The 15,472-nt window shown below is 37.1% G+C and overlaps 1 protein-coding gene across 1 annotated transcript in view; it reads right to left on the reverse strand.

The window, feature by feature from the left end:
* MAN2A1 (mannosidase alpha class 2A member 1) overlaps nucleotides 1-15,472 on the reverse strand; it is a 172,199-nt gene that overhangs the window by 118,599 nt on the left and 38,128 nt on the right. The window contains exon 4 of the mRNA XM_008014107.3: nucleotides 12,959-13,130. Coding sequence (XP_008012298.2) covers nucleotides 12,959-13,130 — 172 coding nt within the window. The remainder of the gene's footprint in view (nucleotides 1-12,958; nucleotides 13,131-15,472) is intronic.

Below are 15,472 nucleotides of genomic sequence, written 5' to 3' on the forward strand. Positions count from 1 at the left end.
TACCTCCTGTGAAAAGAGCAAAATGACAAGGAGACAGGAGTGGCTGAGTACCTTACTTTTCATTGTATATCCTTTGTATATATTGGGACATATATTAAAAAGTAAATTAAACCAAATTTTTTTCTCAAGTATAAATGTTATAACCTGTGTTTCCTAAGCACTGAAAACTAACAAAACTGAGGCCAGATGCGGTAGTTCACATCTGTAATCTCAGCACTTTGGGAAGCTGAGGCTGTCAGATCACTTGAGGTCAGGAGTTCAAGACCAGCCTGGCCAACATGGCAAAACCTCATCTCCACGAAAAATACAAAAATTAGCTGGGTGTGGTGGCACATGCCTGTAATCCCAAGCTACTCGGGAGGCTGAGGCACGAGAATTGCTTGAACCTGGGAGGCAGAGGTGGCAGTGAGCCAAGAATGCAACACTGCATTCCATCCTAGGCAACAGAGTAAAGCTCTGTCTCCAAAAAAAAAAGTAACAGAACCGTAGCTTAAAAATAGGCATGAAACAGCCATAAAAAAGGATGAGTTTGTGTCCTTTGTAGGGACATGGATGCAGCTGGAAACCATCATTCTTAGCAAACTATCACAAGAACAGAAAACCAAACACCGCATGTTCTCACTCATAGGTGGGAACTGAACAATGAGATCACTTGGACTCGGGAAGGGGAACATCACATACCGGGGCCTATCATGGGGAGGGGGGAGGGGGGAGGGATTGCACTGGGAGTTATACCTGATGTAAATGACGAGTTGATGGGTGCTGATGAGTTGATGGCTGCAGCACACCAACATGGCACAAGTATACATATGTAACAAACCTGCACGTTATGCACATGTACCCTAGAACTCAAAGTATAATAATAAAAAAAAAAAGAAAAAAAAAATAGGCATGAAAATTTCTTTAAAAACATGTCTTGGGGCCAGATGCAGTGGCTCACATCTATAATCCCTATGCTTTGGGAGACCAATGCAGGAGGATCACCTCAGGCCAGGGGTTTGAGGACCAGCCTGGGTAATATAGTAAAACCCATCTCTACAAAAATATAAAAATTAGCCCAGCATGGTGGCATGCACCTGTAGGTCCTAGCTACTCAGGAGGCTGAGGCAGAGTATCACTTGAGTCCAGGAGTTTGAGGCTGCAGTGAGCTATGATAGCACCACTGCACTCCAGCCTGAGTGACAAAGATCCTGTCTCTAAAATTAATTAATTAATTTAATAGAAATAAAAATAAATTTCTCATATAGTTCAATAATCTGCAAAGTTTTAATAAGCAGGGGATGTATTTTAAATCTTTCACTGTATAGTAAACAATACTTCATTCATAAAATATTCATTCAAAATAGGTTGAAAAATGTGAAAGAGGTTAAAGAATAAAATTTAGAAACTCACTACCTTGATATATATGCACAAAGGGTTACGGTAGCCAGAGTTTTTAACCAAGTTAATTTACTTAACATTATACCATGAACATCTTTCCATATCAAGAGAGACATATATCATTATGTTTATTGTATTGTGCTGTATTATACTATTGTATTTATTATATTGTATGTTTATAATGTATTACATTTTCTAAAATATTTTTGAGATATAACAATATACAATACACATATTTTCAGCCTCATGAATTCTGACAACTGTAATCACTACCCAAAATAATATACAGACTACTTCCACCAATTCAGAGTTCCCTCATGCCCCGTTCCAATCCACACTCACCACTCACCTTGCCCCCAAAAAACATTCTGACATTCTATTTCTATCACAATAGATCAGTTGAGTCTCCTCTCAGAATTCATAAAATGGAAATCAAACAATATTTACTCTTCTGTCTCACTTCTGCTTAACATTTGTGAGACTCATCCATATTACTGTGCATTTCAGTAATTTATCATTTTTTACTGCTAGGTATTCTGTTGTAGGAATATACAACAATTTTTTAATCCATCACCTTGCTGAAAGACATTTAAAGTGTTTGCAGTTTGAAGTTACTAGGAAAAAGCCTGTATGAAAATATCTGTACAAGTCTTTATGTGAACATGTTTTCACTTCTCTTGGGTAAATTCCTAGGAGTGGAGCCCCCAGATCACATGGTATATATTTTAAGTTTGGAAAACTCTTTGGAGGCTTTTCAGAAAGTCGCCCCCATTTTACATTCCTACCCGCAATATATGCGAGTTTCTGTTGCTACATATTCTTGCCAACTTTTGACGTTGTCATCTTTTTTATTTTAGCCATTCTAAAAGGGTTGGAAACAGTATCTCCTAGAAGTTTTGATATGTATCACCCTGATGGCCACGATTTACCCAGCTTCTACACACACACCCTTGCCGCTCACCCTCCCCAACTGCTGCTGTCTAATAAATGTCTTTCAGGTGTTTGAACATGCCCTTGTTAATCCCTGGCCCATACTCACCATTCTCTTCTCACAACCTGAAATTCCTTCTCTGCCCTCTGACACCCACTTCTTGACTGGCTAGTTCTAGTCATCATTCAGGTTTAAGCTTGAATATCATTTGCTTCAGGAAGCCTTCCAAGACCCTCTTCTTGCCTCTATAGAAGAAAACCCTTTATTGTTATACTGTGTTTAATTACATGTCTTCCCTGCTCTTTTCTGAGGGCTGGGACTAGGTCATTCTTGCTTATCTCCTACATTTCTGAGGCATAGCACAATAAATATTTGCTGAATGAATGATAGAAGTAAATAAGGGAAGTCTTCAGAGATGAGGTAATATTTCAGCTGAGTGTTAAAAATGAGTAAGACTGAAATTATCCAGTGCACAAAAGGAAAAAAACAAAAATCCAAGTTGAACACAGGCAAATTCCTAAGGAGCACGAAACAGCATGTGTCTGAGGATACCCGTGGCTCAGAATGCATAAGAGTAGAGTGTGAGGCAGGAAGTGATTGGAGATAAGGATGAGCAAGTTGGGAAGAATCAGACAGAAAAAGTCAGTATGTGTCCGGCAAAGGAGACTGGCCTGTTCCTTTTGAGACTGAAGCACCATAAAGCATTTTAAAGCAAACATGGTGGGACTCGCATATTAGAAAACTAATTCTGTTGATGAAATGGCAGACGCTTAGAAGTGGCACAGCTGGAAATGGAAAGACAATCTGGAGGTTTTCACAATAGTACGAGACAAGAGCAATGGAGATGAAAAGCAAGGGTCAGAGTCAGGAGACACCGAAGAGGTAGAAGTCACAGAGCTTAGGGACTGACTGGATGTCACAGGAAAAGGGAGGTGGAAAGGCAGAGCACCACAGAGGCAGAGACTATTTGCCCACTATTTCTGGGGCAAGACTGCCTGGCTTGGGTCCTATTTCCACACTTACTAGCTGGGTGACCTTGGGCACTTTCCTTAACACTCCTGCCTCAGATCCCTCAACAGGAGAACGAAGATGATAAAGAACCTTAACTCAAGAGAATGCTAGAGGATTGGCTGAAATAAATACAGGAGTTCTTAAAATGTGCCTCGAGTGCCTTACACAGTAAGCACTCGAGTGTTATCTCTTACTATTGCCACTAACTGGAGAACAAGAAAGAAGTCCAGGCTGGATCTTTAGATCTGGAAGTAGTCCAAATGCCTGGTAATTAAAACAACAGTGTGGAAAAGCGTGCAAAATGAAGAAAACCAAGCAGTGTTCCCCAACAGGTGAGAAGAGGAACATTTCGGAAGTAAGCAGAAGAGGAAATCAGAGAGGTAATGAAAAAGGAACGGTCAGCAGTGTTAGAATAGACCCGAAAGTGAAAGAGCTCAAGGTCACTTCAAAGCCAAAAGAGGAAAGAATTTCGAGGAGAATGGAGTGGTCGATGTCAATGCTGCAAAAACATACTCTCTGAGGCTTGAGAAAGTATCCAAGGGATGGATGGAGCACCCGAGAAATCCCTCATGGCTTTTACAGGTCTCCATGACATAAACAGATGCCAGTGGTTGAAGGGAATGAGAGGTGGAAGGATAACCGCCTTACTCAAGATGACCTGGAATTGAAGAGGTAGGGATAGAGCATATACTTTCTAAAATAAACGTAAACCACTACTTTGACTATTAGAACTAAAGTTATTTTAGACCCTGGTGCATTGCTTTCAGTGCTTTGATGAAATGCTAAATATCTTTAGATTCTAAACTCAATCCAAATCTGCAAATGACTTTGAATATCACAAGACACACTGTAACTTCCCATTGCTCTATAAATTTTACAGCAACCTTCAGTTAAATACCAAAAAATCCAACCTGCATAAAACATATAATGAATTAGTCTGAATAAGAACATTAATAGTCCAATTTCTCAGAAAACCCAGGATGCACATTAGTTAAGCTTGGATTCTTATTTAAGAATGTAACATCAAATATTCTTCTGATTTCAAGAAGCAAGCAGAGATAGTTGAGAAGACGATGGAAGGTTCACTTAAATATGAACCTAGGGGAAAAAAAGGTAAGAAGATAGTACAAAGATTACACAAATAAAGAGTCTGCATTCTTGCCAAGGCAATGAAACCCAACAATTTGGTGAAGATAAAAAATATATACTAACTGATGGTTACCTTCCTCCTAGCAAACATTTGGAGCCCTTTTTAACACTAAAAGAGCCACAGAGAGAAACTGGTCAAGACTTTGGTGAATATACAACCTGTTCTTAGATTCTAACAACTCGGTGGGTTTCTCCACTCAACACTGGTCTCAATAGCAAGAGCAGACGCAATATAAAAGCTGTTTTAATATCTCAGAGCCCAGAGAGGAACAATGAACATGTAACATGCTGTATGCTAGTCAAAGGAAATGCCAAGGCTAACGTTTCAGCTGCTTGACTCTCAATAAGGGTTCACATTTTGATGTATGATAAACATCATGCAGTATTTAACTGCATTTAGCCAAAAATATTCAAATGTGAAGGCTAAAAAGTTTTAAAAAATTACTACACCAGTCATTTTCAAAATAAAACAAGCGTAGAAGATAATACACTGATTATTTAATGGAAGGCAGCTTCTTTTAAATCCACTGGATATGTATCACCAGTAGGTACTATGATTATAACTGACTAAATTATTTCAGATCACACAAAAAAACAGAAAATATAGAAGTTGTTTACATAGATCTCTCTTCAGTTAACTAGATTTTCACTTTTAAAAGCTTATAGAGTTGAATAATAATGCTGCTAGGGGGAGGGTATAAGAATCAAACAAGTCACTGCTAGAATAGATTATGAGGATTGTTTGAGTTATGTTTCTGTTAAGTTCCCACAATCAATTGGTATTCTTTAGGGACAATGAAAGCTTACGTGGAACTCTGCTGGAATTAACAGGTTCTGTTCTGCAATAGCTAGCTTGCAAATTTAGGTACAGATATTTAATCCATAGCTCATCTTCAAAAAGAGAAAAACAAGCCACCGCATAAGCATTACACCAGAAGTCACACACAAAAAATCTATTAGTAATGCCACTTAGTACAAGCTCGGAATTTTAAATAACAGGAGCAAACCTAAACATCTATTAAGTTCTCCTCCGAAAATATACATTTAAGCAACTAACACTAAGAATGTTTTGTTCAAGTAAGTTTTGGGGGTGGGGGAGATACTATTACTATAGTTCTACAAATAAATGTAGTAAGTGAATAAAAGTGAATTATTAGAGCTAGAAGAGAGAGAACTTTAGCAAATCTTGACCAGAAACAGAACTCATCTTCTCTAATCTGGCTATAATATATATATATTATATATATTTTTTCCTTCAAGCAAAATGATACCATTCAGGATCAAGCCTATATTCCAGAATATTTTCCAATTCCAAAAAAGCTGTTCTCAGAAGGAGTCTGAGTGAGACAAAGATTGAGCACTAGATTCTAATCTGCAGTCCCCTCCAATATCTTACCATCTTTTATCTTTAATATTGGACTGATTCATGAAATTGCCATTTTTGTATATCAAAAGTAGTCAAATATTGGCAATTTTATATGGCTCAACCTAAGAAAAATAATCAACAGAATAAAAAAAAGAAAGGGCGAAAACTTGCATCCAGGTAGAGTCAGGAGAAAGAGGCCATCCGCAGGCCATAAAATTGGCAGGATTTCTGACAGATATGGTACAAGTAAAACTGAAATAATTCAAGTATTGACCTACAACTGCCCTGCATGAAAAATCAGCATGGAATCCCAGCATAAATAAGAAGATTCTGAGAGATTCTGTCAACAGCTCCTAATCTGAAGGGCCAAGGGCTGAGGCAAAGCTGAATCTTGGTACAGATACTAATCACAGACTCTTCACCCTCATGGCACTTGTGTGAGCCCCCCTCTGCAGAAGTCTCTTGGCCCATGCACTTTGACTGCTGCAGAGGCAGTCTCCTTAATGAAGCCATGCTGCGAGACAGCCAAGCATGGCTGGCCCCACCTGACCACAAGCAGCAGGCAGCAGACCCAGTTTCCTTCTGAGGTGGCTGGACTCTGTGAAGCAGCACCTTTGGACAAACATCTCCTACCTGGCTTACGGGCCACACAAAAACAAAGCTAGATGGAGAAAGCCAGCCCCAGGCTCAGCAGCTACACCAAAGAAACAGAAAACCCTGCATAGATGGGGCACTCCTTTTTCAATCTTCTCATAGCCCAAGCTCCTCTCTTCTCACACCCTGTCCTATTTATAACCAGGGCACCTTCCCCAACTGCTGATCCCTGCATCTCATATAATCTTGCAGGATGTAATTCTCCAACAGAGGAACTAAGGAGACATCCTAAGTTCCTATCAGCTAGCTTTCCGGTTTGCAAGCAATACAAACTGACTGTGGATACTGTCTTGAACACAGAGAACTGAAGACAGGATAAAAGTGCAGGCTTAACTAAGGGCTGAAGGAAAATGAGAGAACACAGGGATCTTATCACAGGAAGAGTCTTGCAAATACAAGATGCTGTGAGGAATGACCAGTAAACATTCTTCTGTTTCTGCTTCCCTCCCTCCATCTGTCAGCCCTCACTTCACTCTCTAAAGATTCAAAGCCCTGGGAAATAATAAGCTGATTAACTGAGCTCAGGTCACAGCTGACTTGTCTGGGCTAGGACAACAAGGAGGAGGAGCTGAACTCTTTGGGTGAGAGACCACTTCCCAAAAGGAAATTAGGTGAAGTGGATGCTGGTCAGCCAGTAATAACTAATACCCACAGCCAGGAAACTGAAAGTATTTGGTTAGAAAAGAAAGGGATTCAAGGCAAGTTACACCATGTTTTGGGACAAATTCCAGGTGTGGATACAGCTGTTGTTGCTCGCAGATAAATAAAAAGGAGGAAAATACTTGGACTTATGGACAATAATACAAAAAGCACAGAAGTAAAGTTAGAGTCAAACACTGAAGCCAGAAAACACTCAATACCAGAGTACTGAACTGAGGGGGTGGTAGGGAAGACTCTTGGGAAAAAACTCCCAAAACATAGTAAATATAACAAATTAAAAATGCATATGAAAAAGAGAGACTAGAGACACAATAACAAGGTACTTGAATTCTAAAACAAATGAAACAAAAGCAGTAGTAAATTAGTAAGTACAGAACACATAAGCTAAAGAAACATTTGAATTGATTGATGGGAATCTTAATGGAAAGTTATACATACCTAGATATATAACCCTTAGTGAAAATTTAAAATTTCATAAATAAAGCAAGTGAGCACGGGGGGAAAAGTTACCTTCAATGAAGCATTACATAAGAAAGCTTTAAGACAGAAGAGAAAAAAAATTTTATAGATAAAATATCCCATAACAGGGACTGAGCACAGTGGCTGATGCCTATAATCCCAGCACTTTGGGAGGCTGAGGCAGGTGGATCACTAGGGCCCAAGGGTTCAAGACCAGCCTGCACAACATGGCAAAATCTCATCTCTACAGAAAATACAAAAATGAGCCACCGTGGTGGTGTGCGCCTGGAGTCCCAGCTACTAGAGGGCTGAAGTGGGAGGATCACCTGAGCCCAGGAGGTTGAGGCTGCAGTGAGCTGTGATCATACCACTGCACTCCAGCCTTGGAACAGAATGGGACCTTGTTTCAAAGAAAAATTAAAAATTAAAAGAAAACTCTCCCATTATAGAAGACTTCAGCATTAAGAATTACATATGGTATCCAGGAGAAATACTCAAAGTCTCAAATAAAATTTAAAAAAGCACTAATGTTCATTGGGATCTTAAAATGTGCCAGGCATTGTGCTAAGCATGGTGTTTGAATTAATTCAATCCTCACAAAAACCAATAAAATTGGTTTCAATATTATCCTCATTTGACAAATGAAGAAACTGAGGTATAGAAAAGTTAAATAACTTGCTCAAAGTCAAACAGTAGAGGGGACTTGGCAGAATTTGAACCTAGGCAGCCTGGTCCCAGTTCCCAGCCTTTAGAACCACCAAGCTGACAGTCCTTCACGTAAAAAGGACAGCAAACTCAAGCAAACGAACAACGAAAGTGGTAGTATAATAATATTAATTATAAAAAGGAGAAAAGATGGTGTCAATGATGACACATACAGTTTACAATAAAGAAAAATAAATCTTAGTCTAGGAGTGCCCACCTTGCAGTACCTGCCCCACAGTAGATGTTCGGGAAGTGTCTGTTGAATGAATGAATGAGCTAATACAGAAGCCAACAAAGATCAGGCAAGAATGGGAAAACACACACACACACACACACACACACACACACACACACACACACACAAAATATCCAAAAAATAAAAGCTGACAGGGGAACAGTGGCAAAAAATAAGTACAGTCAGTTCTGCTATAAACACTTGTTTTGAAAATGGGAATGAGTTCCCAGGTGATTGATTACATGAGGAAATAAACTTTGCCTTGCTTATGCACAATTCAGTCTCCAAGAAACATTGATGAAGGTACAAAACTTCCCTCAGCTGAACAAAGCTGTATAAGGAATGCACAAGGCACACAGACACACCTCAAACATCTACCACCTCCCTCAGTTCATCATCAAGGGTTACGAGCCACAGTCATCCACATGCGCTATTCAACTTTCCAAGAGATTTCAGCTAACCTACTTGCCATTACTTCTCAGTAATAACTCGAATCGATATTCCTTCCAACACACCCTTCCACAAGCAAACTTTAGGCCTTTTTCAAGGTAAACTGGAATATTTATTTATGCATTTTTAAACCAATTTAACACAGGCAAAATTGGATTTGCATCTTTATTAGGTTTCCATCTTTTGTGTGTGTCTACGTCACTAATGAAGTTTTAGAGTGCTATGCTCTAACTGTACTTTTTCATGAGCCCTGGGTTTAATATTGCACAATTTTGCATAACACGATTTTTAAGAATGTGTATATAATATGACAGCAAAACTGAGTGTACAAAGATAAAAATAGCAATTGTAAAATACTGAATTAGCAGATACCAAACTCTATATTCTACAAACACCACCTTTTCAAATACCAGTAGAGGCTTCATCAACATTGATTACATATTAAGTCATAAAAAAAAATTCAAAAAACTCTAAAGAATAAAAAGTATACAGGCCAGGAACAGTGGCTTATACCTGTAATCCCAGCACTTTGGGAGGCCAAGGCAGGTGAATCATTTGAAGTCAGGAGTTCAAGACCAGCCTGGCCAAAATGGTGAAACCCTGTTTCTACTAAAAATACAAAAATTAGCCAGGCGTGGTGGCGGGTGCCTATAATCCCAGCTACTTGGGAGGCTGAAGAAGGAGAACAACTTGAACCTGGATGGCAGAGGTTGCAGTGAGCTGAGATCATGCCACTGTACTTCAGCCTGGGTGACAGAGTGAGACTCAGTCTCAAAAAAAAAAAAAAAAAAAAAAAAAGTATACAGTCCATACTCTATGGCCATAAGACATTAAAGCTAGTTTATAATAAAGTGTAACTGGGAAAAAAAAGAACTTGCAAATTGAAAATTATTTTTCTAACATACTTAAATCAAAAAGAAAACAGTAGTACAGTTATTAAATATTTACAAAAAAATAAGAAAATAGCATATAAAAACATATAAAAAGCTACTCAGAATATTGCTAAAAGGTAAACACACAAATGAACTTATTAAGTAGACTGGTTCATTTAGCATTAGTGAAATTGAGTAGAAGGAATTACGAAAGATGAAAGCAGATAGGTCAAGAGTAAAAATTGGTAAAATATAAATACGTTCTAGGAGGGTAAGGTGGGCAAAAACCAATAAAATTAAGTAAATCAAAATGAAGAAAAAAACCAGATTCCCAAAAGAAGCAACAAAAAAGCAAAAATAACTACAGATGGGATAAATTCTTAAAATCAGAAACAATCTGAGAATATCTATAAAATTATTTTCTTAGAAAATATGAAATATTATTCACGCTCAAGAAGTAATGTAAGACCTAAAGACCTAAAAAAAAAAAATTTTTTTTTAGAGTTGAGATCTTGCCCACTCACCCAAGCTGGAGTGCAGGGGCATGATCACAGCTCATGGTAGCCTCCAATTCTTGGGCTCAAGGGATCCTCCTACCTCAGCCTCCCAAGTCACTGAGATTATAGCCATTAGCCACTGCACTTGGCAAAAAACTTAAAAGTTAATCAAAAAATTACCTTTATAAAACAAACACCAATGCCTATGTGGTTTTATAAGACAGTTATTAATGTTTAAAAGGTTGCAAACTACTGTATCTAAACTACAGATTCAGAAATGTTGATGTGATCTGTTTGGCACTGTGTGTGTGTGTGTGTATATATATAGACGTGTGTTTGTGTATGCATGCACATGTGTGCATGTCCTGGTACATTAATCTAAATTAATAGCTAACATTTCAATGTAAAAATTCTAGGTATTTTACATAATATTTTGGAATTCTAGCTTGTCTTGAGTAACTGGAGGGATATCCTGACAACTCTGGTTCCAGTGGCAGCACATGGCTAGAGTGGATGTGGCTAGCCCCTTTGGATGAGGTAGTTAATTAATCCCAGTACTCATAGAAAATATACCCTTCACTTAAAGTACCTTCCTAGCCAAACCTGTAAGCATTTTAAGCCTCCTATCAGGAGGAAAAAAAAAAAAAAACGCCAATGGAAATTATAAAAATTCAATTCTCCCCAAATTATCTTTAAATGTTTACATCAATTTTCATCAAAATCCAAAGAGATTACTTTTTTGATGGAGTATGAAGAATTTAACAAATTAATTCTAAAGCACTTTGGGAAAATTAAATGTTCACTCATTGAAAGAACTTTTTAATATAGTTAAAAATAATGTATCATATATTTCAAAATAACTAAAAGAGAATTCCAATGTTCCTAACACAAGAAAATGATAAATGTTTGAGGTGACAGATATCCCAATGACCCTGATTTGATTATATGTTATATGCTTATATTAAAATACCAGATGTACCCCATAAATGTGTACAACGATTACGTATCCATAATAACTAAAAATAAAAACTAAAAACATAAAAACTAAAAACAAAAAGACAAGAGGGAACTTCAACTGTCAATTAATGAAATATATCATAAAGGCACAACAATTACAGTCAAACAGGGAAGTCCATGAAACAGATCAAAATGCCCAGGAACTAAAGCATATTTAAATATAATAAAGATTGCACTTCAAATCACTAGAAAAGGATGGACTAATTCAACCTTGGGGAGGCAGGATGGCGCAGTGTGCAAAGGAGATAGTCTCTGGAGCTGGACAGTCTGGACCACATGGAATACCAGGCTGCCCTGTGACCCTGGACAAGTCAGTGTCCTGATGTGTGAAACAAGGATAACAATTGTACCTGTTTCACAGAATTGCTTAGAAGATTATTATCTACAATGTGTAAAGTGCTTAGAACAGGTACTAATACAGTAAGTGCTGTATAAGTGACAGTAAATAAATTAAAGAAAACAATTCATTATAAGATAATTCGTAACTCCAGGGGATCAGAAAACCTCCCATCATAACATATTTTTTTAAAAATCAATTTTTAAAAAAGTGAATGGTAAAAAATGAAATTAGGAAGAAAAAAAGCACTATTTATTTGACCTCTAGATTGGAGAAAACTTTTTAAAACATGACAGCAAAAGCAATATCTGAAGAAAACAGAATAACAGATTTGAGAAGATAAATGTGTTAAAATTTTGTATATCAAACGCTTAAATATGAAAATAAAAATTTGAGAAAAAATATGAGTTAAGGAATATATATAAATACTCCTAAAAATCAGTAAGAAAAAGTATAATAGGCAAGTCACAAAAACCTTCACCTGTATGATAATATATGAAACATTGTTACCAACGAAATATAAAAATTAAAATGAAATTTTTCAACCATCAAATTGGCCAACAGTTTCAAAAATTATATTGCTGACCAAAAAGCAAATAAATTGATATTTTCTATATGGAAGACTGAAAAATACACTGAAACAAACTTATACAGGAGTCACTTTAATTATATGCTTTAAAAAAACTTTTAAACTACTAAGTCACTTTGACCTAGTAATTCCATTTGTGGGACAAAGTTGGAACATAAGATTTTTTCCCCCCAAGGCAGTCTCGCACTGTCACCCAGGCTGGAATGCAGTGGCACTATCTTGGCTCACTACAACCCTCTGCCTTCTGGGTCCAAGCAATTCTCATGCCTGAGCCTCCTGAGTAGCTGGAATTACAGGCGTGAGCCACCATACCTGGCTAATTTGTTTGTATTTTTAGTAGAGACGGGGTTTCACCACATTGGCCAGGGTGGTCTTGAACTCTTGCCCTCAGGTGATCCGCCCATCTCGGCCTCCCAAAGTGCTGGGATTACAGCAGTGAGCACCCAGTGGAACATAGGATTTAAATGCAAAAGATTCAAATGGCTTTTTCAGAGATGAACCAAAACCAATGAACATGGTAAGTGAAGAAATTCTTTAAGTTTCAGATATAAAGCTAAGAATTTTCACCATCTAAAAATTCAATACTTAATTCATTGTACAATTAATTTTTAATACTACCAAATTCCAAAAAAGTTTTAAAACAAACCTTTTAACAGCATCCTTCTTCTGAATATCTATAATATCCCACCACTTTGAAAGGTAAGAGATCTCAGACCAAATAAACTTCCTCCGTGAGTCTTCTTTCAGCTTTAGGACCATGTTATTAAAAATATACTGAGTCTTGTCTCTAAAGTAGTCATTGAAAGTCTTCAACCAACCTAAATCAAGACACAAATATACCACAAAGGTCTGATTCGTATGGCTGATTTCAACTCAGTCACATTCCACTGCATTACTTTGGACATCCTTAGAAGTTTCATTCATAGACATATTTTTAAATTTAACAGGTGTTTTCAATTAATGAAACTCCATTTTAGTTGTCATGAGACTCAGAAACCCACTAATATTAAAACAATGAAAACACTCTGAAAACTGCACAAATTCAGATATAAATGAGAAAAATAAGATAGATGACTGAAGGCCAAAAAGCAGTTATTTATATCTAACAATTATAGCATCTAATTCAATTTTTTATCTCTAGTTTAAGGAATTTTTTTTGAATTTTAAAAATCTAAACAGTGTTAACAAGTTGGCAGTACTGTTCTCAAAATATACGATCCAAATTTTATCCTCTCATGCCACATCTAAAATTCTTCACCCATTAAATAAGTTAAACTAAGAAAAAAGAGATCGCAAGTATACACTATACCTAAAAGCTTGCAGCAGACCAATAAGGTAATTACAGCATAAATATGAATACTGAGAAGTAGAATTCTGCAAAAATACAGGTATTTGTTCCCAAAAGCTGTTCATTATTCAATTCCTTAGAAGCACAAAGTAACACTAATCAAACAACAAATGCAAACGTATAATAGGTAAAATTTTTCAAAAAGAGAATTATAGATGTTGACAGGTTGGTTCTCTGTTTTTTCCTATATTTGCCAAATATCCTGGAAATTTTATCTAAAATTAATTGCAATTTGGCTATAAGAAACATAAAATTTTTTAACACCAACAGGTCCAAACATAGCACCACAAGGCAGACTACTAAGATGGCCAAGCAAAAGCATACACAGCCACCTAATTGCACCTACTGGTGGCAGGCAAAGTAGACTCCCTAAAAAATAACCCGTTCCTATCTAAAAAAACCTTATAGGGAGAAGTTTCTATATATCCCGGCTGAACTATTGGTCTATTGTTTCCAAACTTACATGTGAGAGAATTAAAAATAAGGGGGTCCAAATGGCTGTTTCTTATCTGTATATATTCAATTAATATGTATACTGTATTTGCTGGCAAATAAATAAATAAAAAACAAAAGGCTGCCAGGGCAGAGAAGACAAAACTATTCTGACAATGTGAATATGAGCTTTTGAAAAGAGCACTGCAGCTATGACTTATTTGTTCCTCTTGCTTTAATTGAAATCTACTCATTCATCCTACAATTATTTACTGAGCACCTACAACGTGGCAAGTATGAAGCTATGGGACCAAACAGAAATACACTGTCAAATAGTCTTTATAGGACTTTCTTGATCTGGGGCACTTTTAACCTGGTTTGACACCGAAGAACACTTCCTGGATACTTCAGTTTTTTCCACATTTAACTAAAAAAGCCTGTGTCTATTTTTAAAACCTCAAAGATATTTCATTAAATAGTGGTCTGCAAAGAATCCCACCTAGCTTCACCAAAGTGCTAACCTGGAGCACTGCCCCCAGAGCACTGAGCCAGGATCCACCTCTGGATTCCCAGGGAACAGGGAATAGCCCAGAAAACTCAACCAACCATTAAACAGGATGCCCTAACTCCCGGATGACCATACTAACACCACCAAGTTAAAAAACATCAAGTGCTCAGAACTGATATCATCATCAGTCTTTAATTGCCCTTTCCCATATCTGTACAATTAAACTAGGTAAAGGGGAAATAAAAAATATTCTGAACACCTAATTTGTAAAGCAGACAATTAAAACACTTACATAAACTGCTCCACATTTTAAACATATATTGGTTACCCAAAATTTCAGTTTGCACTGAATTCACCCTATGCCCTTGTTATGGACAGATCTGTGTCATATGCCGAAGTCTCACTACCTCAGAACGTGACTGTATTTGGAGACAGGTCTTTAAAGAGGTAATTAAGGTAAAATGTGGTCATGAAGACAGGCCCTAATCCTATATAACTATTGATGTACTTATAAGAAAAGGAGATTAGAACACAGATACACAAGGAACACCATGCAAAAACACAAGGAGAAAACAGTCATCAACAAGCCAAGGAGAAACGACCTCAAAAGAAACCAACTCTGCCAACACCTTGATCTTGGACACTAGACTCCAGAACTGTGAAAAAACAAATTTCTGTTGTTTAAGCCACTTAGTCTGGTACTTTGCTATGGCAGCCCTAGCAAACTTCTTCAATCCTAGAACAAATCAGCATCATTACCATCCAAGAAATAAAGATTGCAATGTGGGAAGAATTTATTTTATCAAATACCAACATAATATTTAACTGAACATACTCTACCTACTTATTGCAAAACTGAGCTAAATTCAAAT

Source organism: Chlorocebus sabaeus, chromosome 23 (assembly GCF_047675955.1).
Source record: "Chlorocebus sabaeus isolate Y175 chromosome 23, mChlSab1.0.hap1, whole genome shotgun sequence".
Classification (NCBI taxonomy): domain Eukaryota; kingdom Metazoa; phylum Chordata; class Mammalia; order Primates; family Cercopithecidae; genus Chlorocebus; species Chlorocebus sabaeus.